Source organism: Pelodiscus sinensis, chromosome 21 (genome assembly GCF_049634645.1).
Source record: "Pelodiscus sinensis isolate JC-2024 chromosome 21, ASM4963464v1, whole genome shotgun sequence".
Lineage (NCBI taxonomy): Eukaryota > Metazoa > Chordata > Testudines > Trionychidae > Pelodiscus > Pelodiscus sinensis.
The window spans coordinates 10,094,947-10,116,391 of record NC_134731.1 but is presented as its reverse complement, the minus strand read 5'-3'; the positions used below and the strand labels follow the sequence as shown (position 1 = coordinate 10,116,391).

General features: G+C 45.0%; 1 protein-coding gene across 26 annotated transcripts in view; it reads left to right on the top strand.

Annotated features, from left to right (window-relative positions):
- Window positions 1-21,445, top strand: part of MSI2 (musashi RNA binding protein 2) — a 470,472-nt gene that overhangs the window by 115,568 nt on the left and 333,459 nt on the right. For 24 of the 26 annotated variants that reach the window (XM_075904806.1, XM_014581344.3, XM_014581342.3 and 21 more), the window contains one exon: window positions 9,984-10,076. In XM_075904806.1, the coding sequence (XP_075760921.1) occupies window positions 9,984-10,076 (93 nt within the window). Of the gene's footprint in view, window positions 1-4,080; window positions 4,730-9,983; window positions 10,077-21,445 lie in introns of those variants that run through there. The other 2 variants (XM_075904823.1, XM_075904826.1) reach the window with 2 other exon arrangements.

Sequence of the window (21,445 nt, the reverse complement as noted above, 5' to 3'; positions counted from 1 at the left end):
CTGCCTTGTAGTTAGTTGGAGAGACACAGATTTAATGTCATGAGCATCTGGCCTGTCGAGGACTAGCCACTTGATATATCAACTTCACAGTGCTACGTTCTTACGGCTCGATACGAATTTGACAGGGTGTAATTCACTCCTGTGCAGAGGGCAAGTACAAGGCATGTGCACCATGAAAGTCTCACTTAAATGCTATTTTGAATGCTTAAATACATCATAAGTGGCATGAAGGCCATGGCATGGCTCAGCAAGGGAGTGAATTTTGTCCATTGTGCATAAACTCCAACGTCTGTTATAGCAAACTAGAGGATTGATCTGGCATTGCTCAGGTCCTTACCTGAAATAATTTTTGTTTTGTCTTCATTTATATCATTGCTCTGGAGTGGAGCTGGGGACAAGAGGTTCAGGATGTAGGCTGCCCCAAGGAGAGAGGACAACCCCAGCCCTCTCTTGCTGCAGCAGCTTGGGACCAGGTGAGAAGTGCCTGTGCATGGCTGCTGCAGGTAGCTAGATAGCTGTTCCTTTCTCCACCCCAATTCCTGCTGGCCGAGCGGAATAAATAGCTGTTCCGGTGCCCATCTCTGGCTTCTTGTTGCCCCCTTGTGGTCATTTTACAGTATAACTGTCCCTGCTAGCAGACCCCTCCCTTTCTGTTCTATGAGAAACAATCAAATTCCAGGCACATCCCATTTTCTTGACACAGCCATGCCCTTGCTTTAAGTTATGATAAGAGGAGGCTGCATACCAAATTGGTCCTAGCCCTTACATTTAGGAGGAGATCTTAAACAAACAGACTCACAGATGGACAGACACACAAACTCTCTCAAGTATATAATAGATGAAACAGCTCTCAAACCATCATTTGCCAACTACCTAGCATTGGGGATCTGATGCTTTTCTCCTCTGTTCTAAGAACAGTAAATAATTGGTATCTCCTGGGAAATGTAGAGACTTTTGTGGAAGTTGTTGCTTTCTTTTTTTTAATAGCCTTTTTAAACTTGCTCATGGATGCTCAGAGTCAGCAAATATTGGAGCATTCTTGCCTTTGAGTTTGTATTCTCCTGAAGAGTTCTGGTAATTTAGTTACAAGATCATTTTCCCCATTAGGTGAGTTATTGTTGTTTTTAATCATAGGGTATAGTGTAGTCAGACTGTACAACACAATGGAGTAATAAAACTTCTTTCAGCCCATACACTAAAGATAATTTTTCCCCCAATTACAAATCTATTTAGAAGGCAATACATACCAAGAATGATGAAATGTCAAGCTGCAGATTAGGTGAGCGAACCAAAATGCTTTCACTACTGTATATGTATACACAGAGAGATAGAAAAAGAGAAGGGTACCTTGAGAAACATTTTAGCTTTATATCTCATTAGTTTCGTCTGAAGTTAAATTACTTCCCCCAATTTATGATGTAGATGAAACAGTTTTGCACCTTAGTCCTCCAACGAAGCTCTGTCAAATGGAAATGCCTGGGAAGTGAAGGCTGAATGAATGTCATATGAACACATGGTGAGCAGAGCTTATATACAACTAACTCCGAAGTGGTTATTTTTTTCAGCCATGTATCCATTGGTCTTGTTGGAGCGATTGTTCCTGCCTTACATTTTTGGCTGTGACTATGGTTATGTCTGTTCTGTATGGACACTCACCTGATGGAGCTTTTACTACCCTTAGGTCTGTGGCCAGAATTTCCACACCGTGCCACTAGTGAAAGGGGTGCTCTTTGTGCTTGTAGACTCTTTCATTGCATCTCATTGGTTTATAGTTGTAAAGTCCATTGGGTCCGTAGAGCTGGCAAACTCCAGTTATTCCTCCGTTAGGCATAAGACACACTCTAGACTAGTTCTGTTTTCTGCCTCTATGTTCCATGCAGAAAGGTGCATGGCCTCAAGGCAATTTCTGCTGCCCTGTACCTCCTGTACAGGTGATTTTTACTTCTAAGAGAACCACATCTGTTGGGTGATCTGAACTTCAACACACTTTTTGCTTCATAGAGGGGGACCTTATAGAAAACGTCATGGTACACTCAAAATTATCTGCACTGGCGGGGGAATGTACAGTGTGTGAAGTTTTAGTACAGGTTAAACCTCTTAAATCTGGCAGCATCTGTGGTCTGGCAGGATCATGGATGTTGCTGGATTAGAGAGCCCCAGTACTCAAGAGTGCAAGCCAGGCAGTAGTCCAGCTGCTGGGAGCCCCACCATTAGCACTGGTGAGCCTCATCCTGTGTAGCCCCACTGGGCGTGGCACAGCGGGGCAGCCGTGGAGACCTGACCCAGAGCAGCAGCCATGGAACCCCAACCTGACCCAGTGTGGAGCCCCGTCCCCGACAAAAGCAGGACGGTGGAGGCTGAGGATCTCTGTCCTGGAGAGCCCCAGCCAGCTGGCAGAAGTGGGCCAGAGCCAAGCCCAAGCACTGTAGCAGCAGGTCGGGAATAGAGCTAGCCAGAGGGAGGGGCTGTATCCTAAGAGGCCAGTGGCAGGGGACCTCCTCTGATCCGGCAAATTCCCTCATCTGGGAATGGTCACGTCCCAAGGGTGCTGGACCAGGGAGGTCCAACCTGTAGTCCATACTTCCCAAAACAAGAAGGATTCCTAAAACAACAGAATAGACCAGGAAAGCCATATGAACCGAAAGAAAACAATATTTTTAAAACCTTGACCCTAAATTCTTCTGCTAGGTAACCCCTGTGTTAAAAACGACCTTTTCATGTCTGAAAGTGTGAACAGATGTTTTGAGAATCAGACATGTGTTGGCTGTTACAAAGTCCCTATTTACTTTAAATGAGATTTTATTTTTAAAAACACCACTGGATTAAGCTGTCCAATAATTCTAGTGGAAAAACAATAAACCTAAGATTAGCGCTAGTAAATTATAATTGTGCCAGGAAGCTAAGTGGGGAGCTGGCTGTACCTAACTGGAAACTGTAAGCTTGCAACATTACTACATCTCGAATGTGAAATGCAGCGCTTCACTTCAGTACTACATCATGTATTGATATGACACATGATAGACTAGGTTAGGTGTTTCGCCTTTCAGATTGACTCTTTCACCTATTGTTTAAGCCAAGAATTACTCAATATGGCTAAAACCAATCTGATTATAATCCAAGCCCTGCAAAATTAGCATGAAGTCAGAAAACTCCTCTCTCTACAACATCACATTTCACTACCCCACCTGTGACCGCTCAATTTCAGTCTGCAGAGGCAAATAAATTTTTCAGAACATGGGCCCATAAAGGGATTATAACCTTAAGTGATTCTCCTCAGTAAAAGTGGTCTGTGCTTCGATTAACTGCAGCAACAATATAGTATAAAACAAAGCAGTTTTGCTGGTACTTAAAATTAATAGACTTCATACCAAAATTACACTTCCCTTTCATTTCCTGTAGTAGCCACAGAAACACACCTTCAATGTACAAAGAGCCAGAAGCATTTTATTTCCAAAGTGTATCCAATCCTCTAGAATACTGTGGTTGATAAATTCAGAGCAAGGCGATGGATTCAGAAACAGTGGAGGCTGAACGCTGCCATTTATAAACATTAATTTGCAACGGATTCATATAGAGGGCTTACCCAGAGGGTGGTTCCTGTACTGGAGGTGTGGGGAAATAATTGTTAAAAAAAATTATTGATGAACGATCTAATTCAAAGATTGAAATTAGATTTTTTTTGAAATGTTGAATGAGAAATTTAAGCTCTGTTCTTAAATATCTTCTGTGTTCTTCATTGTCTGTAAGTTGAAATGATTCCTGAGCAACCGTGGCAATTACTTGCTTCCCCAGATAGTGGTGGCTTTAGATGGGGGGAAAAATTACATACTCATTTAAAAACAAACACCAAAACCAAACACTCACCCGGCCAGCTTCCTCTTTGCTGCCTACAACCGCTGAGATGTTAAGCCATCTTCCCATCAGACGCAGTCCTTGCCACCTCTTACTGCCACCAGCCCTTTACACTTCTTCTGCCATACTCTTATATTTCGGTTGTAATACGCCTGTTATTGGAATAGTTCTGTGAATATCATGTGACGTAATTGCATAGTAAAAATTGTGTTTGATGGCCTTCCTGAAGTTAGAATAGCCAGGGGAGCTGGATTCCATATTGTACTTGGAATTTGGGTTCTTGGTCAACGTTTTTGGTTTCAGCTTTCTGGATAATTTCTGTTACTTGGGTTTCTTTTATCCAAGTGAAGACCAGCCTCAGAACTCATCAGTCTGGGTACTGAGAGAGAATGTACGTATTACAGCTTGAGTGCTAGGCTTTGTCTGTAATTGGAAATAGTCCTGATTCGCCCATCCTACGACTGGAAACCAGCGAAGCTGCAAGATACACTGGTTAAACCTTCATGTATCTGAAACTCGGGTAGGCTCCCCTGTTGTAAATCACAACTATCCTTGTCTCTCCTAGCTTTGTGAGTTGCTGGACACTGATCCTGCATCCAGGCAGGGCTTGAGAATCAGGACTCATGAGGTTCTAGTTCCACTGTTTACTTGCTGTACGCCCTCAGGAAGTCCCGTATCTCACTGTGGTTGTGAGGTTTCGTTGCTTTATGTCTGCAAAGCGCTTTGAGGTCATTATCTGAAAAACGCTGCCCTTCAAACCATTACATCCGTTACAGCCACCGGCTATCAGTCATTCACATTCACCAAGTAATTCATAGACCTAGGCAGAGCAGGGGGAAAGGTGAAATAATAAATTGTGCAGTTTGGACGTGTGGTGGTGAGTTTTTAAAAATCTTCTTTTTCTTTCTCTTTCTTTTTTTTGTTAAGATAAAAGAAAAATAAATTCCTCAGGGGCCCCCTTTTGAGGGGGCACAATTTAAAAAGCATAGACGTAGATCGTTGAAAGCCACTTCCCAGCAGATAGCATGCCTGTATCTGCTGCTGGGGAAGGGAGTGGGGGAGAAAGCGATAACCCAGGTGCCCCTCCCCTACCACCATCACGGAAATGGTTGTCATCCGTGTGCCGTTTAAGCTGCAGGTGGGTGAAGAGCCCTAATGCAACATTGTCATCCTGCCTATATTTGGTTTCATATTTGATGAGATGGGTGTCGACGGTAGGGGTGTAAAATCCTGGTGAGCCAGTTGACTGGGTTAACCTAACATTTAACTGGTTAACAGCACAGCGGCATCTCACTGCTTCAGCCCCCCAGACTGCAGGGCTCCTGCTCCCATCCCCTGCCCTGGTGCTGGAGCAGCCGTCCGCCCACTGCAGGCTGCTCCCTAGGGGAACCTGTTAACCATTATCCAGGAAGCATCATCTGGATGCTTACCGGTAACCCATTCACATCCCTAGTCAATGGGACAGCTTACTGTGGCCATTGCAGTGAGCGGCTCTGAGCTGCTCTGGAGGCTTGGGGTGAATTAGCATGAAGAAAAGAAAAGGGCCACAGGTACATCCTTTCCCTGAGACAGGACCAGCTTATCCTCATGTGGTACAAGACTAGGCCCTGGCCTACCTCCTTATTGGCTAAATTAATGGAGATTGCCTATCTCCTAGAACTGGAAGGGACCTTGAAAGGTCATTGAGTCCAGTCTGCTGCCTTCATAGTAGGACCAAGTACCATCCCTGACAAATTTTTGCCCCAAATGGCCTCTGCAAGGTTTGAACTCACAACTCTGGGTTTAGCAGGCTAATGCTCAAACTGCTGAGCTATCTCTCCCCCCTTCCTTATCAAGGCTCCTTCCTTGACTGTGGAGCTAACGGCCAGGTTGGTGTGTTTGGGTTTCCCAGCCAATGCCAAGCCCCACTTCTCACAGTTGTTGTAGATCTTGCAGAAAGTGGGGCTGGGATACATGTATGCATGGTGGCCAGTCTGGGCCCCTGGACATTTTCTACGGGGCAATGCTGAAGGCACAAAGGTTACCATGCTGCTACACCGAGCTCTTGAAGCTCTTTGTGGAGGTTGTTGAACTGGCTCCCTGTGGTGGCTTGTGCCACAGGTAGAAGGGAGACCCCCCCCCCCAAAATCTTGTATTTAAGCGTGTCAGGGCTGGAAGAATTGCTAAGGCAACAAATTACTTATATTCTTTCGCTGAGGGGAACATGTATCACAGCGCAACAGAACTGTCTTTTCAGGAAAACATAGATTGCAAAAGCAGACTTAATTTGGTGCTTCTCTTTTCTACCAACGAGCTGCTGCTTTCTGAAACCACTTCCCACCTTGCAACGCATGTCTGGGCATTGAAATGTTGTGCATTTGCTTGTCATTACCAATGCTTCCTTTTCATGAAGCTACTGAAACAGTGATTTTTTTTTAATCCTTCAATCTTGCTTCCAAAACAAGTAGCTTTTTGCTTTCTTTCGTGGTCTAAACAAAAGAAAGATGATGATGATTTCAGATATTACTCAGTATAATTGCTTTCCTTTTGTATGACACTAGAGGCGAGGCCCAATCAAATGCAACAGGCAAGAGGGCTCTCCAGAGCCTGGCAAAATCCTTTCGTTGCAAGTTGGCTTCATCCAATTCTTACTTGTAAATAATTTACTACAGGAGAATATATGCTTGGACATCAGTTGTACAATCCCAGATTGCAAAAAGGAAAGAAATAATTGATTTCTGATACTCCCTCCACCAATAAATAACATTAAATCTCAAAGACATGGTTGTAGGGACCGTTTGAGGGTGGTATCAATAGTAGATTCTGATAGCATGGGAAACTGGACTGATATTTATTTTTTTTATATACTCCAGGCTTTTTGTGCCGCGTGCTTGGTAGAGATGGAATGCTTAGTCCTCAGTTATTCAGTGGATCCAGTTAGGCAGATAGCAGTCTTGAAATCACTGATTTCAGCGGGATCTGATTTGCAGGACAGAGCCTTATGTTTGTAACCCCTGCCCACAGGATCCCGGTTAAACGTAATGTTGATCTGGTTCACTGATTAAACAGGCTTCTACATCCCTAAGCCAAGCGTAACAATAATACCATTGGCATACGCTCCTAACGTGGTTGGAATCTCTGTAAGAATCTCCGTTGCTTAGGCAGAAGCTGCAGATCCAAGGTTACTGTTACTTATAATTGAACATGGTTTTGGTGTGGGCAAGAGAAGGCAGTATCACAGCAAAGGTACCGTGTGGGGACAGCATTCTTCTCCCTCTACAAATTGAAGCTTAGGAAGATTATCTCCCTTACTAGAGGACTGTTGGTAGAGGACTAGTTTCTCTGGTAGGCATGGCTAACTTTGAATGCACACACCTGAGCTTGCATTTTTTGTGGGGAGCAGGGAACAAGTAAATAGAATCTAATTATCCCACTGCCTTTATAATGTGGAAGGATGATTGGGTTTATCTGCCTGTGAAATTAATTAGGAATAAGGTAAAGAGTATGTTTAATCCAGATTCAGATAATTCAGAGGGCAGCCTCTTAGTCTGGAATAAGCATCCATTAATGGAGTTAATCACCAATAACTATTCTAGCTTCCCTGAAGTCGGTTAGAGTAGCGTACCAAGATCTAAAGTTTATGGCAGTCCTTGGTAAAATGTTTCAGTAACAGGTTCTTATCTTGATTGTGCACAATTGGAGTTTACCACTTTTTTTTTTTTTTTTTTTTTTTAAACAAGTGGTCTGGTCCTTCCTTGTATGCACACACAAGCTTGTGGCTTTTTGGTTATTTTTTTCTGAGCCATTGTTGGGAATGTTTGTCTTTATGCTGGAGAGATGATGATTAAGGCTCCCAGACTGTTGCGCAGAAAACTGTTCATTTGTAGGCTTCAGAGGCGCATCTGCCTTATCGGCTGTTTGGGGCATCTTGACTGCTTTGAAGCAGGCTTGTTTGTGCTTTTCTTTGTATGTGTCTTAGGACCATAAGAGTTTGCAGTACCAGATCAAGCCTAGTTTGGAATCCGGCTTGACCCCAACGTACTTGGTGCTTAGAATGAAGAGAGCACTTCTGTGTTATTTTGCTGTCAGTGGGGATGGAGAGATTGCTTTCCAACTCCTTAGAGAATTACCTCAAGCAACATGGGATTCAACTTTGCTTTCTGTAGGCCTTGACTGTATTGGAGACTTGATCCATTTTCAGTCAGTCATGGCTAGGTACCAGTGTAGTGGCGCCAATACAAAGCCTTAGCCTAGACTATCAAAGACAGACTATTTTTGCCAGTGGAGATTGTTTTTGCTTGAAACTAAACTAAACTCCACCAGTACAAATAATGGCTTTGCCTGCCTTATAGGAGGGGATTTGCAATGTTGTCGCTATCCCGTTGGCTGGTCAGTTGGCCAAATCCTTAGTGTAAACAAGTCACTAATTTGCATCGCTGTAAACTTCGCCAACTGTCCTAAAATAGATCTGGCCCTTTGAAAAAACAAACCCAGCCCCTGCGTTTCAGTTGAATAGCTGCAAAACTGAATTGTCCAGACAACTATCCATGCTGCTATTTCCTTTTATTGGTTCTAAATTTACCAGCCATTAATTTAACGGACTCCTTGTTCTCAGGTTATGGGGCAAAGTAAAAAGGAGCGAGTGATGCATTTTTCACTGTGCCCTTTGTAAGTCTGAATGCCTCTGCCAAGCCCATTCTGTGTTTGATGGAAAACATAAAATTAGGTTCTTTTATACGTGGCATTTCTCTGTACCCATTTGAATCGTGCTTTCAGTTAGTGAACAGTCATAAACTTTCAAAAAGTATGTTTGGTCTGATACTATCTGCTAGTTCTTTTCTCTAGCGTTAAGGATCTTTTTCTGTATTGTTTCTCTTGCTCTTGATTCCCACTCCAAAATAGCTAGGCCATATCGAAGAAAGTGGCATGAAAGTGTAGAAGGTAGAAGCTTGCTTATTGAGTGGAGTCATTTCTCTGGGATCCTAAGACATCAGTGTTCCCGATGTGCGTGCATTGGCTGCCTATTGGGGGAGTCGAAAGGTCTGACTCTGCCTTCTATAACCCTGAGTGGCCTGGTGGCTTATTTGACTGTGCCTCTCTTCTTCTGCCAAGGGCTAGAAGGGTTACTTCATCCCTGGCAATTGTTAAATTCCGACCTGCCCTGGTTGAAACAGGAATTAATTCAAGGTCCTTGTGCTGTGTTGTATAGGAAGTCAGATTAGACTTTTCAAACTTTTTTTTCTCATGACCCAGATGAAGAAAATTGATGCCTGCGACCCAATGTAATTTGACTAGAGGGTGGGCTCCGGGGTGGGGTTGAGAACGAGAGCTCTTTTGCTGTAAGAGGGGGCTCTGGCTTGGGGGAGGAGTCAGGGCTGGGGCAGGAGGGGCTTACCTTGAGCGGCTCCCAATCAACGGTGCAGTGGGGGGACTAAGGCAGCTTCCTGCCAGTATTGGCACCGCAGATCATGCTGCACCCCAGAAGCAACCAGCAGCAGGACCCCAGCCATTGGGAGGACAGAGCTAGTGCTCAGGGCAGGGGCAGTGCATGGAGCCCTGTGGTGCTCTATTACCCCTCCCCCCACCGAGGAGCTGGGCCTGCTGCCGGCCACTTCTGGGGCACAGCGCAGTCTGTGAAGACAGGACGCTGCCATAGCACCCCCCAGTCACCTGATCCCCTGCAGCAACGAGACCCAGCGCCCGACATTCCACCTGGATCATGTCCTGTAGTTTGAAAACCACCAGACTAGGGAATCACAGTGGTCCCTTCCCACCTTGATATTTGAGTCCTTTATGTGCAACATAATCACCGATCACCTACTTGTGTCTTTTTCAAACGACAGCTAGTAGGTCACAGGATGTTTGATCCTATACTTCAATTTTTTCCCGTTATATTTGTATTGAGAACCACACTAAAAACGTTTATTTTAAAAAATGCCTGAGGGGACTAGGATAGTATCATTGAATGCCTATACTCAGCTGCGCCTCAGAACAAACAATACCAAATATAACTGAACAGATTCTGAATTGCTTTTGTGAAGAAATATTCTCATTAACTTGCCTAAGGAAGACATCTGAAAAATATATTTTTTTTCACATATTATTTTGAACAATCTGGTTAAACTGGACTCTTGTTTTGTAATTTCTTGCAGATGGTCACAAGAACAAAGAAAATATTTGTAGGTGGATTATCAGCTAATACAGTAGTGGAAGATGTAAAGCAATACTTTGAACAGTTTGGCAAGGTAAGTTCCAGCACAAGGCAATGGTGCATACCTTGAATTCCTTTTGTTTTTTTAACTATATTTTGAAAAACGGAAGCAAGAGTGAATCAAATGTGAAGCTAACTTTTGCCTTTAGGTATGGTTATTTAAATCAGCTTGGTATTTCCTTTTATATTTTTCATGCATATTTAAAACATCCAGTTTTATTGTTGACAGCTTTGTTTATCTTTAATAAAAGTCAGTAACTAAATCGTTACATGTTGCATGCAGAGAAGAATTTGGGGCATGTGTAAGTAATTACAGGTTGTACCTCCCTAAACTGTGACTGTCTGGTCTGGCAACTTCTGTGGTTCAGCAGGACCACGGATGTTCTTGACCCAGCGAGTCCTGTGGCAGGGGGGCTGGCAACATGGCCCCATATCCCGTGGCAGGGGGTGGGCCAGTGGCATGGCTGGGTGTCCCACAGGGATGGCAGCGCAGCCAGCTGGAGGTAAGGGGAAGTGGAGTCAGCAGTGGGCTTGGGGCCTGGTGACAGGACATTTCCCCTGGTCCGGCAAATTCCCATGTTTGGGACCAGTCAAGTCCTGACAGTGCCGAAGCTGGAAGGTCCAACCTGTATTGTAGTTCATACATCATAAAATCAGCTTTCTATTGATCAGAAATTTCAGTGGTAAAAGGGATGTGTGTGTGACCCAGAGACCTTATGTGGAGTCATTAAATTATGGGAATAAGTGATATTAGAGCCTGAAGGAGAAAAGACGTCCTTTGTGTACACCAGAATGCTTACCTGGTTTTCTTTAAAAAAAAAAAAAAAAAAAAAAAAAATCCTTGAGCCTTTTTGGTTGTGGAAACATCCTGTGAAAGTGATGTAGGACCATTAAAGAATACCTGAAACTACCAGAATGCTAGAAGGGGATAGTTTCAAGAAAGGAACAGTTATAGGCTCAGTCTTGCAACTGGATCTTTGCAGTGCCAGCATGGTGTCCCACTGACTTAAACTGGAGAACTGTGCCCACAAAGATTCTATTTCAGAGTTGGGGCCGGGTGGAAAAGCCGTGTGAGCAGTTGGATCCGTGAGACTTTCTGAACAGATAATTTCATGTCCAAAGTGGCGAAGACCAGTGTTCTCTGTAAACTGAACATTTATGCAGCCACCCACGTGAAATTCAAATGCCACCCAGCTGATTAGCAGAGCGCCCACAGTCCCCACATCCAGCAGTAGGTGTTTCTGTTGGTGGTGCACATCTGCACGTGCCTTGGTGCGCGTGACAAAACTTATTCCGTACACTGGTGGAAAAAAAATTAGAGGGAACACAAGCAATGACTCCAACCATTCAAACAGCAGTTTGCTGACTCTGCAATGCCATCTTTGATTCCAAAGGACCCCGTCAACTTAACAATCACACCTCTGTCTGAAATTGTTTTCACTTGCAACTATTACAATAACACTTAGGGCTATGAAAACTCTGATCAGAGAGTATATTTTCTCTCCCCCTCTTTATCTGCATGGTTCAGTCACACAGCAATGCAGGGGAAGGCAGGTTAAATGTAAATTAGGGCAACATGATTGTAAAACCACAAAAGGGGTCAGGAGGATTCAGGGCCACGTGCAATACTTGAAAAGATTTTTAGAGGCTTTAATTGATTAGGTTAGAAAAGGGGAGACTGAGGGGTGATATGATAGAGGTATCATATCATGAGTGGTCTGGAGAGTAAAAGTTATTGTTCCCATAATAGAAGAACTAGAGGACACCAACTGAAATTAATGGGTAGCAGGTTTAAAACTAATAAAAGAAAGTTCTTCTTCACACAGCGCACAGTCAGCGTGTGGAACTCCTTGCCAGAAGAGGCTGTGAAGGCTAGGACTATAACAGAGTTTAAAAAAGTGCTAGATAAATTCATGGAGGTGAGAGCCATAAAAGGCTATTAGTCAGGGGCTAGGAATGGTGTCCCTGGCCTCTGTCAGAGGCTGGAGAGGGATGGCAGGAGACAAGTCGCTTGATCATTGTCTTCGGTCCACCCCCTCCAGGGCACCTGGCTCTGGCCACTGTCGGCAGACAGGATACTGGGCTAGATGGACCTTTGGTCTGACACAGGATGGTCATTTTTATGTTCTTAGGTTTCAAGTTGATTGTCCTTGTGGGCAGTTGGTGCAGCGGGGGCTTGGCCCCCAACCCCACCTACAGCCCCGTACCCTCCCCTGAAATCCCACCCCCACCACGGGGAGGGGAAGAGGAGAAGCAGTGTGCTGAGTGCGTGTGCGCCCCCTACATCACAGGGAGGGGAAGAATGTGCGCGCACCCCAGCATCCCCAGAGCAATGGGGAGGAAAAAAGCCGTGTGGCCTAAGCCTCCATGACCCCGGGAGCAGTGGGGAAAGAGGAGACCACGTGGCTCCAGCCTCCCCAGCCTTGGAGCAACAGGAAGGGAGGTGGCAGTGTGGCTCAGATCACACAGCAGTTGGGTGCCCCAGGGCAGCAACACTCTGCCCCCAGTACACCTACAGCAGGCATTCTGGGAGGCAGAGTGTGGGCGGGGCCAGGCTGGCGGTTTGGGAAGGCGGAGCTTTCCCTCGCCTAAGCCACTGGACGCCCATGGCGATCCTATTACAACTTGTGGCCTACGAAAGGAGGCAAGACCGTTCCCAAATGTCGTGTTTTGCAGGAGGAGCCCAAGTTCAGAGTAACACGACAAGGTTATTCAATGGCAAGTTTCTCCCAGTTTACTTTGGGTTACGCTAGTTTTAATTCTTCCAAACCTAGCACTGAAATAGAACGGGAGCCGTTTCACGTGAGAACCTAATGGGCCAATTCAGTCATGCAAACTGTAGGACTCTCTAGTTTCCGGAAAGTTACTATGAGCTGCGACGTTTGGGTGACTCTGCTCAAAAGGATTTATAGCCTTCTGTCACCTTACTGAGCCAGCTTAACAGTCCCTTGTTACCCACAGTCGGCCCAACAGTCATGCTGGGTCCCGAGCAAGGTGGGGAGAGGGTGTAGCTCCACATTCCCGGAAGAGGCAGGGCCTTGGGCAGAAGGGTCAGGGCTGGGAGGCAGCCAGCCCTCAGCACTGCCTGCACCTTGCTGTGCCACGTTTCCTCCCCCCTGCCCATTCTGCTCCCTTTCTCCCCCCCCCCCCGCCCCCCCCAGCCCTCCCAGCTGCCCGGAACATGGCTCCATAGTGATATAAAGGGCTTAGAGCGCCAACCACCATCACTGGCATGGTAGCAATGTGGCTGAAGCCCCGAGCCCTTTTGAATCGCTGGGCCCCGGGGCAATTTCCCCTTTCCTGTCCCTCCCCACCCTGTTGGCAGGCCTGGTTATCCGTGAGCATTAGGCAAAGTTCTCCATGATTTTGGATTGATGCAAGAGATCCTTTTGGGAGACTTGAAGTGCCATCTTGCTGAAAACTCAGGCACTTTAAGCAAGTTACTCTAGCATTTTCGCTTAAAAGCAGCAGGTGAAGCAGGCAAATCAGACTGTTTCACTAATCATCTTTGGCCTCCTTATCTCTCTTGCTTTGAAATTAAATGCTGGGCCTCAAATCCTCCTCATTCTATTCCTTTCGGTAACGTCCTAAACGATTTGGGACCTTCCTATCCAACAGAGGGCATCTCTCGCTATGCCACGCTGCAGAATTTGCAATCGACAGAAGCATTTGAACTGCATCCCCCTTTGCTTTTCTAGGGAGGAACTTGATAATTCATTCTCTCTGGGGGACCCTCCACTTTGGAACTAGCTCCCTCCTGCTCAGGATAATATTTCTGGTCTTTTGGTATTCAGGGCAGGCTGCATAGTGCATCTCTTTGTTTGGACAGCTGGGAAAGGATAAGATCTGTGCAAGGGAGGAGAGTTTTGTGTTGCCTGGGGTGAAGGGGGTGTTCTGGTCAGGGCAGAGAGACCATCTCCCTTTTTTGTTGCTGTAACTTGTCGAATGCCTAGCTTCAGAGAGGGGCCCCTTCTGAATATTTATTTTTAATCTGCCCAAATTATGTAGGGAAGAACTTGGTGCTGTTAATCCATCACCATTATGATGGCTTTTGAAAGCTGGTGAGTGCGGGGACTAGTATAACTCCTTGGGAATTCTTGTATAGGTTGAACTTCTCTAGTCCAGAACTCTCTAGTCTGGAAACATCTGTGGTTCGGCAAGAGTTTAGTGAGTAGGATGTCCACTTTTCATGGGTGTGGCCAAGTTTCCCACAGTCCCGTACAGTTTGTTTACCACCACCAGTCCTGTCTTCCAGTGCTCTGTGCTCTTTCGCTCTAATTTACCCCTAAGCCCTGTGGCCTATGCTAGGGGATTTTTTTGAAATAACCCCCCTTATTTCAAAATAATAAGTGGAGTGTCCACCCTACTAAGCCCTTTATTTCAAAATAACAGGTTGGTTTCTTTGAAATCTGTACTGCTGCTTTCCTCAGGGAATAAAGCTTATTTCAGAATAGTTATTTCAAAATAGCAGTCGTGTGGATGATCTGCTGCTGCTATTTCAAAATAACTAATCCTCACAGTCATTCAAAGTAGTTACTCCCTAGTGCTTCCTGGGGCTCTAAGTCAAAGTCGTGTGTCCTCATTAACGAGGCCTGCGTTGGACTAATTTCAAGGCTCCCCTCTAGTGGGGACACGCTATTTCGGTTTTGTTATTTTGGGAGTTATTTTGAATTTAAGTATCAGAGGGGTAGCTATGTTCGTCTGAATCTGCATCTGACATGCATCTGACGAAGTGGGTCTTTGCCCACAAAAGCTTATACTCCAACACTTCAGTCAGTCTATAAGGTGCCACAGGACTCCTCGCTGATTTTGAATTTAATTATTTCAAAATAGTTTCCTCCTATAGATGTGCCCTAAATGTCTTCTAACATCCCAGGTAGCAGTGGAAGTGTTGGTAATGCTGGTAGACGATATTGACCTCCTGTGGTTTGGCAAATTCTCTGGTTCAGAACCTGTCTGGTCCCTAGGGTGCTGGACTGAGAGGTTCAAACTACCTTTGTTATTCTTTACTTGTTAACCATTTGCTCCAACAGGTTGCATTCTACAATACCTTAGCAATGGTCTGGGCAACACCCTAAAAACTGTTTGGGCTATTTTATATTGGTCTGATAGGGTGAACTGGCCTTTAAAAGAAGGAAAAGAAATGGCTGTCTATTGCTATCGTGTCTCAGGCCTCCAGCTATTGACTGGCATTAAAGTCCAGATAGTCCACGTAACTGGTTTCCTGGATTTTATGTTGCAATCATTGATCATTTGGTTGTAGACTTTCAGGAGGACACATCGGGTTCCCCAGAGTGGCTCTCAGTCCTCACTGGGTGTAGTTATAGAGCCTTGGAGAGCCTGGGCCAGAGGAGTGGTGCTTATAAATTGTTCCTATGCTGGATTGATAGTTGTTTTGCAAACCGCTCATTTTATTTTCAATAATAATCTTCGATTCCGGCAGGATGTTTACAGCCTGCTGAGCCTTTTATTAAAGGATTACATGAGCTTTTGGATGCTTCTTCAGTAGTCATTATCAAAATGGCAGAACTCCCCTAACCTGTATTTTTTTGAAGTTAATAACAGTTTTGATGTATGTGCTTTGCATATTGCCTGAGTGCACCCTTAATATAGCCTCTTAATTTTGCCATCTGGTAGTTTCATGCTTGCAGTGTCTCAGACTCTGAGAATACAGCCAGCCAGGCCACGGTTTTCAGAAGAGGTTAGTGATTCTGGTTGCTTCACAGGACGAATGCCCGACTAGAGACCACTTTCAGAGGGCATGACTTTTAGAAGGTGGGCGCATGGTACTTCATGAAAATGGGGTCCTTTTTATAGGGGCTCAAGTTGGGGACCCAAAAATGGAAGTGCCCAAAATCATGCGTCACATCTGAAAGGCTTGCTTGTGGCCTTTAACAACAATGAGCATCTTGGAATCTGTACTGAAACCAGGGTAATGCCCCATTGAAGTGACACAGCTGCCTGATGGGATAACGTGAGGCAGTGTTTCCTAGTGGAGAGAGCGCCGCAGATCGGGCGATCTGTGTTTAGCAACCCCAGGACCCTCATTTTGATTTAAAACATTTTTTTGCGGACCCCCAAATCAGCTTCTAATTTTCCCAGGGTGCTCAGCCCTAAGTCCCACCCCCATTCTACATCTTATTCTAAATTCCCACTCTGCCCCACCTCTTCCTGCCTCATTCCACTCCGGTTCTTCCTCTTTCCTGCCTCTTTCTCTCCCATCCCTGCTCCCTCCGAGAACCCCCAGCACACCACTGAATAGCTCTTCTGCGGTGTGCAGTGTGCGGGAGCCCCTGGATTACTCAAGTGGACCCCACTTTGTGAATCGTTGATCTAGTCTGCTGATTGAAAGGGCAATACAAGAGCCAGGTGTTACTTGTCAATTATACAGCAGTGGTATTGAGTTAATTGGATCGTCTCTACTCTTAGTCATGACCATCCCCAACAATTCCTACCTGGGAGGCAGGAAAGTCCTACCCTCATTTTACAGATGAGGAACTTTGGGCAAAGAGAGGGTAAGTGGCTCATGCAAGGTCTACAGGAGGTTTCTTTCAGAACTAGAAATTGAACCCAAATCTCCTACTTCCCTGTCCAACATGCACAACTGTAAACTTAGGCAGTTTCAGGGGTGAAAGGCCCTGACTTTTAGCTCCACTGTAACCTGCTGCATTGACCTTTGCTTTCTGCGCCTCAGTTTATTCACTTGTGTATGAGCTAGTGTAAGAATGCTAATCTCACTGGGGCTGTATTTCAGATTTGAGGTTGTTTTATGGTGATGGTGTGTAAGGGCCTGATTCTGAGAGGTGTTGAGCACCTGAAACACCTGGGCTATGTCTGCACTGGCACGATCTTGTGCCAGAGATATGCAAATGAGGCTAAGCGTGGAATATCGCTGAGCCTCATTTGCATACCTAATGAGCCTCCATGTTGCACAAGAAGCTCTTGCGCTAGAAGGAGCTGTCTACACTGCCCCTTCTTGCGCAAGAAAATCCCTCTTGTGCAATGAAAATAATCATTGCGCAGGTGGGTTTTTCTTGTGCAAGAAGGGGCAGTGTAGACAGCTCCTTCTAGCGCAAGAGCCTCTTCTGCAAAAATGGTGGTTCATTAGGTATGCAAATGAGGCTCAGCGATAATCCACGCTTAGCCTCATTTGCATACTTCTGGTGCAAGATCATGCCAGTGTTGACATAGCCCTAGTGTGGCTCACTGTTCCATGCAGTGGCACCTAGATCACAGCAGCAGATAACAAGAGACCTCTACAGCAGGGGCTGAGTGCCAGCTGGCTTTATAGCTCAAGCTATAGAGGCGCCTGTACTAAGCATTAGAGGTCCCAGGTTCAAATCTGCCTGGTGGCAGTTACATGTGTATTAGTGCTTGTTGGGGATCAGCACATCTGACACTAAGACCTAACCATGTGATACAGTGGATACCACAATGGACTGGCAGGTGAGACTGGGAGTCATCCTTACTTCTGCCATGGACGGGGGGGGACGGGGGGGCTGACAGCCATGCCTGGCCTGTGGACAAGGGGGGACAACTCCATACTCCTAGAAGGGGTGGAGTCCCAGGCAGGACACTGCCTGGAGTGCAGTGCCCTGCCCCTATCTCTGCCTGGAGCACACCATGAGGTGCCCCATCTTCCCCAGGCAGCCCTAAGAGCCCTTCAGAGCGTGTTGTGTGGCACTCCAGCGGCAATTTAAAGGACTTGGGCTCTGGGGGCCGTTGCTACCACAGAAGTGGCAGCGATGGTAGCCAGAGCCCCCTGGCTTGTCTGAATCACCAGGCCCTGGGGGAAATTGCCCCCCTCCTCCTTTTCTCCCCCTGCATGCCTGCCCCGTCGGCGGGCCTGGTCACTGATAATGGTGTGTGACCCTGGACAAGTTGATTTATGCCTCTGTGTCTCTTTCCCTCCTACTTTTCATGGTCTAAATAGAAAAGAGAGAGATTCTTCAGGGAAGGGACTCTCTCTTACCATGTGTTTGTGCGGTGCCAAGCACAATGGAGCCTCAGTCTGGCTTGTCGTTCAATGCAAATAATATTTCATGATGGCTCATCAGCATGGCTACAGGGAGTGGATTTGTTGAACGCTTTCTTTTCTTCTCATAGACAACAAAATAATGCCTTTATACAATGAACATTCTTGAGAAGCCTCCCATGTTTGATAAGACTGACTCCATCTGCTTCCTGTTTCTTCAAAATATTTGATATATTTATTGGGGTGGAAAAAATTCGTAGCTGATGATGTGGTTCTAGAAATCTTGTTTTTGCTTGCTGCAGCGAGAAGTTTAACAGGTGGATGGCTGCTTCAGTAACTTCAGATGGCTCTCGAAATACACCTGGGGGATTAAATGACTACCAGGTTGTGGGCCAGACTGATTGGGTGTCGTTCATTAATTTAAATGTAGCTTCTAGGAAGGGGACTACAGTTTTTTATTTGAAAACTGTTCGTTCTCCAAGTTCAATGACAGAAACTGAAACTGCAGTTTTTGCTGCTCTTATTTTTATTTTAGATTTCTCTGCTTTTACTAGGACACAAATGCTTGCTAGTTAGCATCCCTGCGTATTTGCAGTTCTAACTCTTCAGGTTTTTTCAGAAACCTCGCGATATTTGTTGTTTTCCTTAAAAAAATAATCTTTCATATAATAAATAAGGGACTTTTTTAGCTCTTATAGTTGCAAAGGAAAGCTGGAAAACATGACTGGAGTGAGTCCTAAAGGCTCAAAAATTAGAAAAAGGATACAACATTTATTATTTACAAATCTCATGATTTGGAGGGGGAGGACTCATGCTTTTTAGACACTTGGATAGGGAATATGGAACACATGACCAGAAGCTTCTATAAATGTCAGGGCTGTCATCACAGAAAGTCTGGCTTGTCTCAGGATGGCACATACTGAGGACTAACTACAGAATGGATCAATCTGAAATGAGAAATCACAGCCTGAGTGGTGGTGATGGCTGTTGCGAGTTGTACTGTACAAAGGCACAAGAGAGCGTGTCTGCTGTGAGGTATTAACCATCTCAGTTGACCAGGGTTACTCAACTTTGGAATCCCCGGGGGCCACAATGATACTTACAGCACATGCAAATGTATATGCAAATATATGCAAATAGCTTCTTTCACACTGACAGGCATGAATATGAAGATTAAGGCCAGACTACACAACATGCAGGCCCCATTTAAGTCAGTTCTGCTGATATTAATAAAATGCAACATTTACCCCATTTCCACCCATATGACAGCAAAGTCAGTCCAGGAATTTACTTAAACATATATCAACAGCCAACCATTATATTGACTACTTTTTTGTTTTGGCTCCCACCACGGGCCGAGTGTTGAGCCTCGCAAAAACCCAAACCGCACTGTGGGTCACAAACAAACGGGCCATGGGCCGCAGGCCACATGTGGCCCATGAGCCACGTGTTGAGTAGCTCTGCGGAACATAGGGAAAGCATAGGGATGAGTAACAGAAGCCCTGAGAGAAGCGATTTGCTCAAGATCTGATGGCAGGTGAGTGGCAGCGGCAGGCAGAGAACTCGTGGGCGGAATCCGCACTTTGGTTCTGACCTCTATACCGGAGCTAGATGTGACGTGCAATTATTATAATCCCGGATAAAAAGGCCAGATGTGGGAGACGTGGCACTGAAAGCCTGAATCTGGAGGATTCCTCAAGCAATTCTTCCAAGTCCTGGCATAGGTGGTGTGCCAGACATGGGGATGGGGAAGGGTAGTGGCTTGCTTCACTGCACAGCCCGCAGGCAGCTGAAAATATGATGCTGTAACTGACACAAGCCCTCGTGGTGCTTTATATCACATCAGGACCCACAGAGTAGCCTGGAACTGAGGGTGCAAGAGTGGTTTCAAGCCACTTCAGTCTTCCTCTGCTCCCTGACCAGTGCCTTTTGCACCTGTGTATAAAATGGTTCTTTGTGTTGAGTGGGATTCTTTTGGGCAGAGCTAAACTAAGCCAGTTGTATTGGCTCAAAGTTGGACTGAGAGTCCGAATACTAATTTGTGGGAGAGTATTAAAAAAAAAAAAAGTGTTACTTTTTTTTAAAAGATACTGAAAGGTCAGTTTTGGCCTCCATGTTTCACTTTCAATATTTATTTATTTATTTATTTGAAATATTTTTATCCCGCCCTTCTATTTAAAATATTCGAGGTGGCTCACAAATTTTGTAATACACTTAAGCCTGGGATCTTTTAAAATGGCAGTAAAAGCAGTTTCAAGCACTTTAAAAATAAATATGCATTGCCTTACTTACTTTAAGTGCTTACAACCCTGAGACTGCAGCATTGTCCTGAGCTCCAGAGGCAAAAGTATCCCAGGAACACAAAGTATTAATTTATTTAAGTCAGAATGTCCTAAAGGAGGTTAAAAAAACCTAAAATGTAGTCGAGTTTCTGACATGCTGTCCCTCTCCGTCCCTCCCTGGGTTGCCACCCCATCTCTCCAGTGAGAAAGAATGCTATTGGAATTTTAATCCAAATCAATGCAGTAATCCCGGAGATGAAATTCTGCTCTCGCTCACTCTCTGTCTCTCTCTCGGAGCACATTTGCCTGAGCTTAGAAACGGGTCCAAATTATCAACATTTTAGGCGATAATTAAACTATGTTATACGTTACTTACATAAAGAAAGCCAGGCTATTTGCTAATGGATTCTAGCCTCTATTTTCCTTCACTGTCCTGTGATTAGGATGTATCCGAGGGTTTTAAGACTCCAGTATCATTTCAAAAAAAGAAAAAGCAATAGTCTCTTAAAGGATTTTTGACTAGAAGAAGGAAGCCCCTAAAAGTTAATGAATTACACTTCTCTCAGGACATGCATGTTGTGCACCTTTTAAGCTGTAAGCTACTGATGATAAGGGACTTCTTACGGTTCAGCTTTTTATTAGGTAATGCTTGCTTTATGGAACTCCTGTGAAAGTAAAGCAGTTTTTATTTTGAGACTTGCAATTATACTTCACATGGTGAACTGTGTAATTAGTTTGGAAGACTTATGCTTAGTCATTGGTTTATCCTAATCGGCTTTGGCTTTTCCCAACAACAAAGTGAGCTTATTTTGCTAAGCTGAAACAACTCTGCTCCCTTTGTTCCTGTCTTTTATTGTCTCATTCCTTTCATTCTGTTTTACTGCCAAAGTTTTGTTTCATTAGGCCTACAAGTCATTTCCAATCCAGTGGGCTGCTACAATCAAGCCTTTATAACTCAGCTGCCCTGGTTCCCATGTCCCTTCTGGTGTAATGCCAGGACTTGTTGTTTGACATGGTATTTTAACCCTTTTCTGGACCCTAACGATATGTTCGCTTTAAGAAAATTGCTCTGAGTTATAGCTGTGAGTGGTGAACAGCCAAACCTTAGAATTTAGGTTAGAAACACCACTTGCGCTTAAGAAGGTT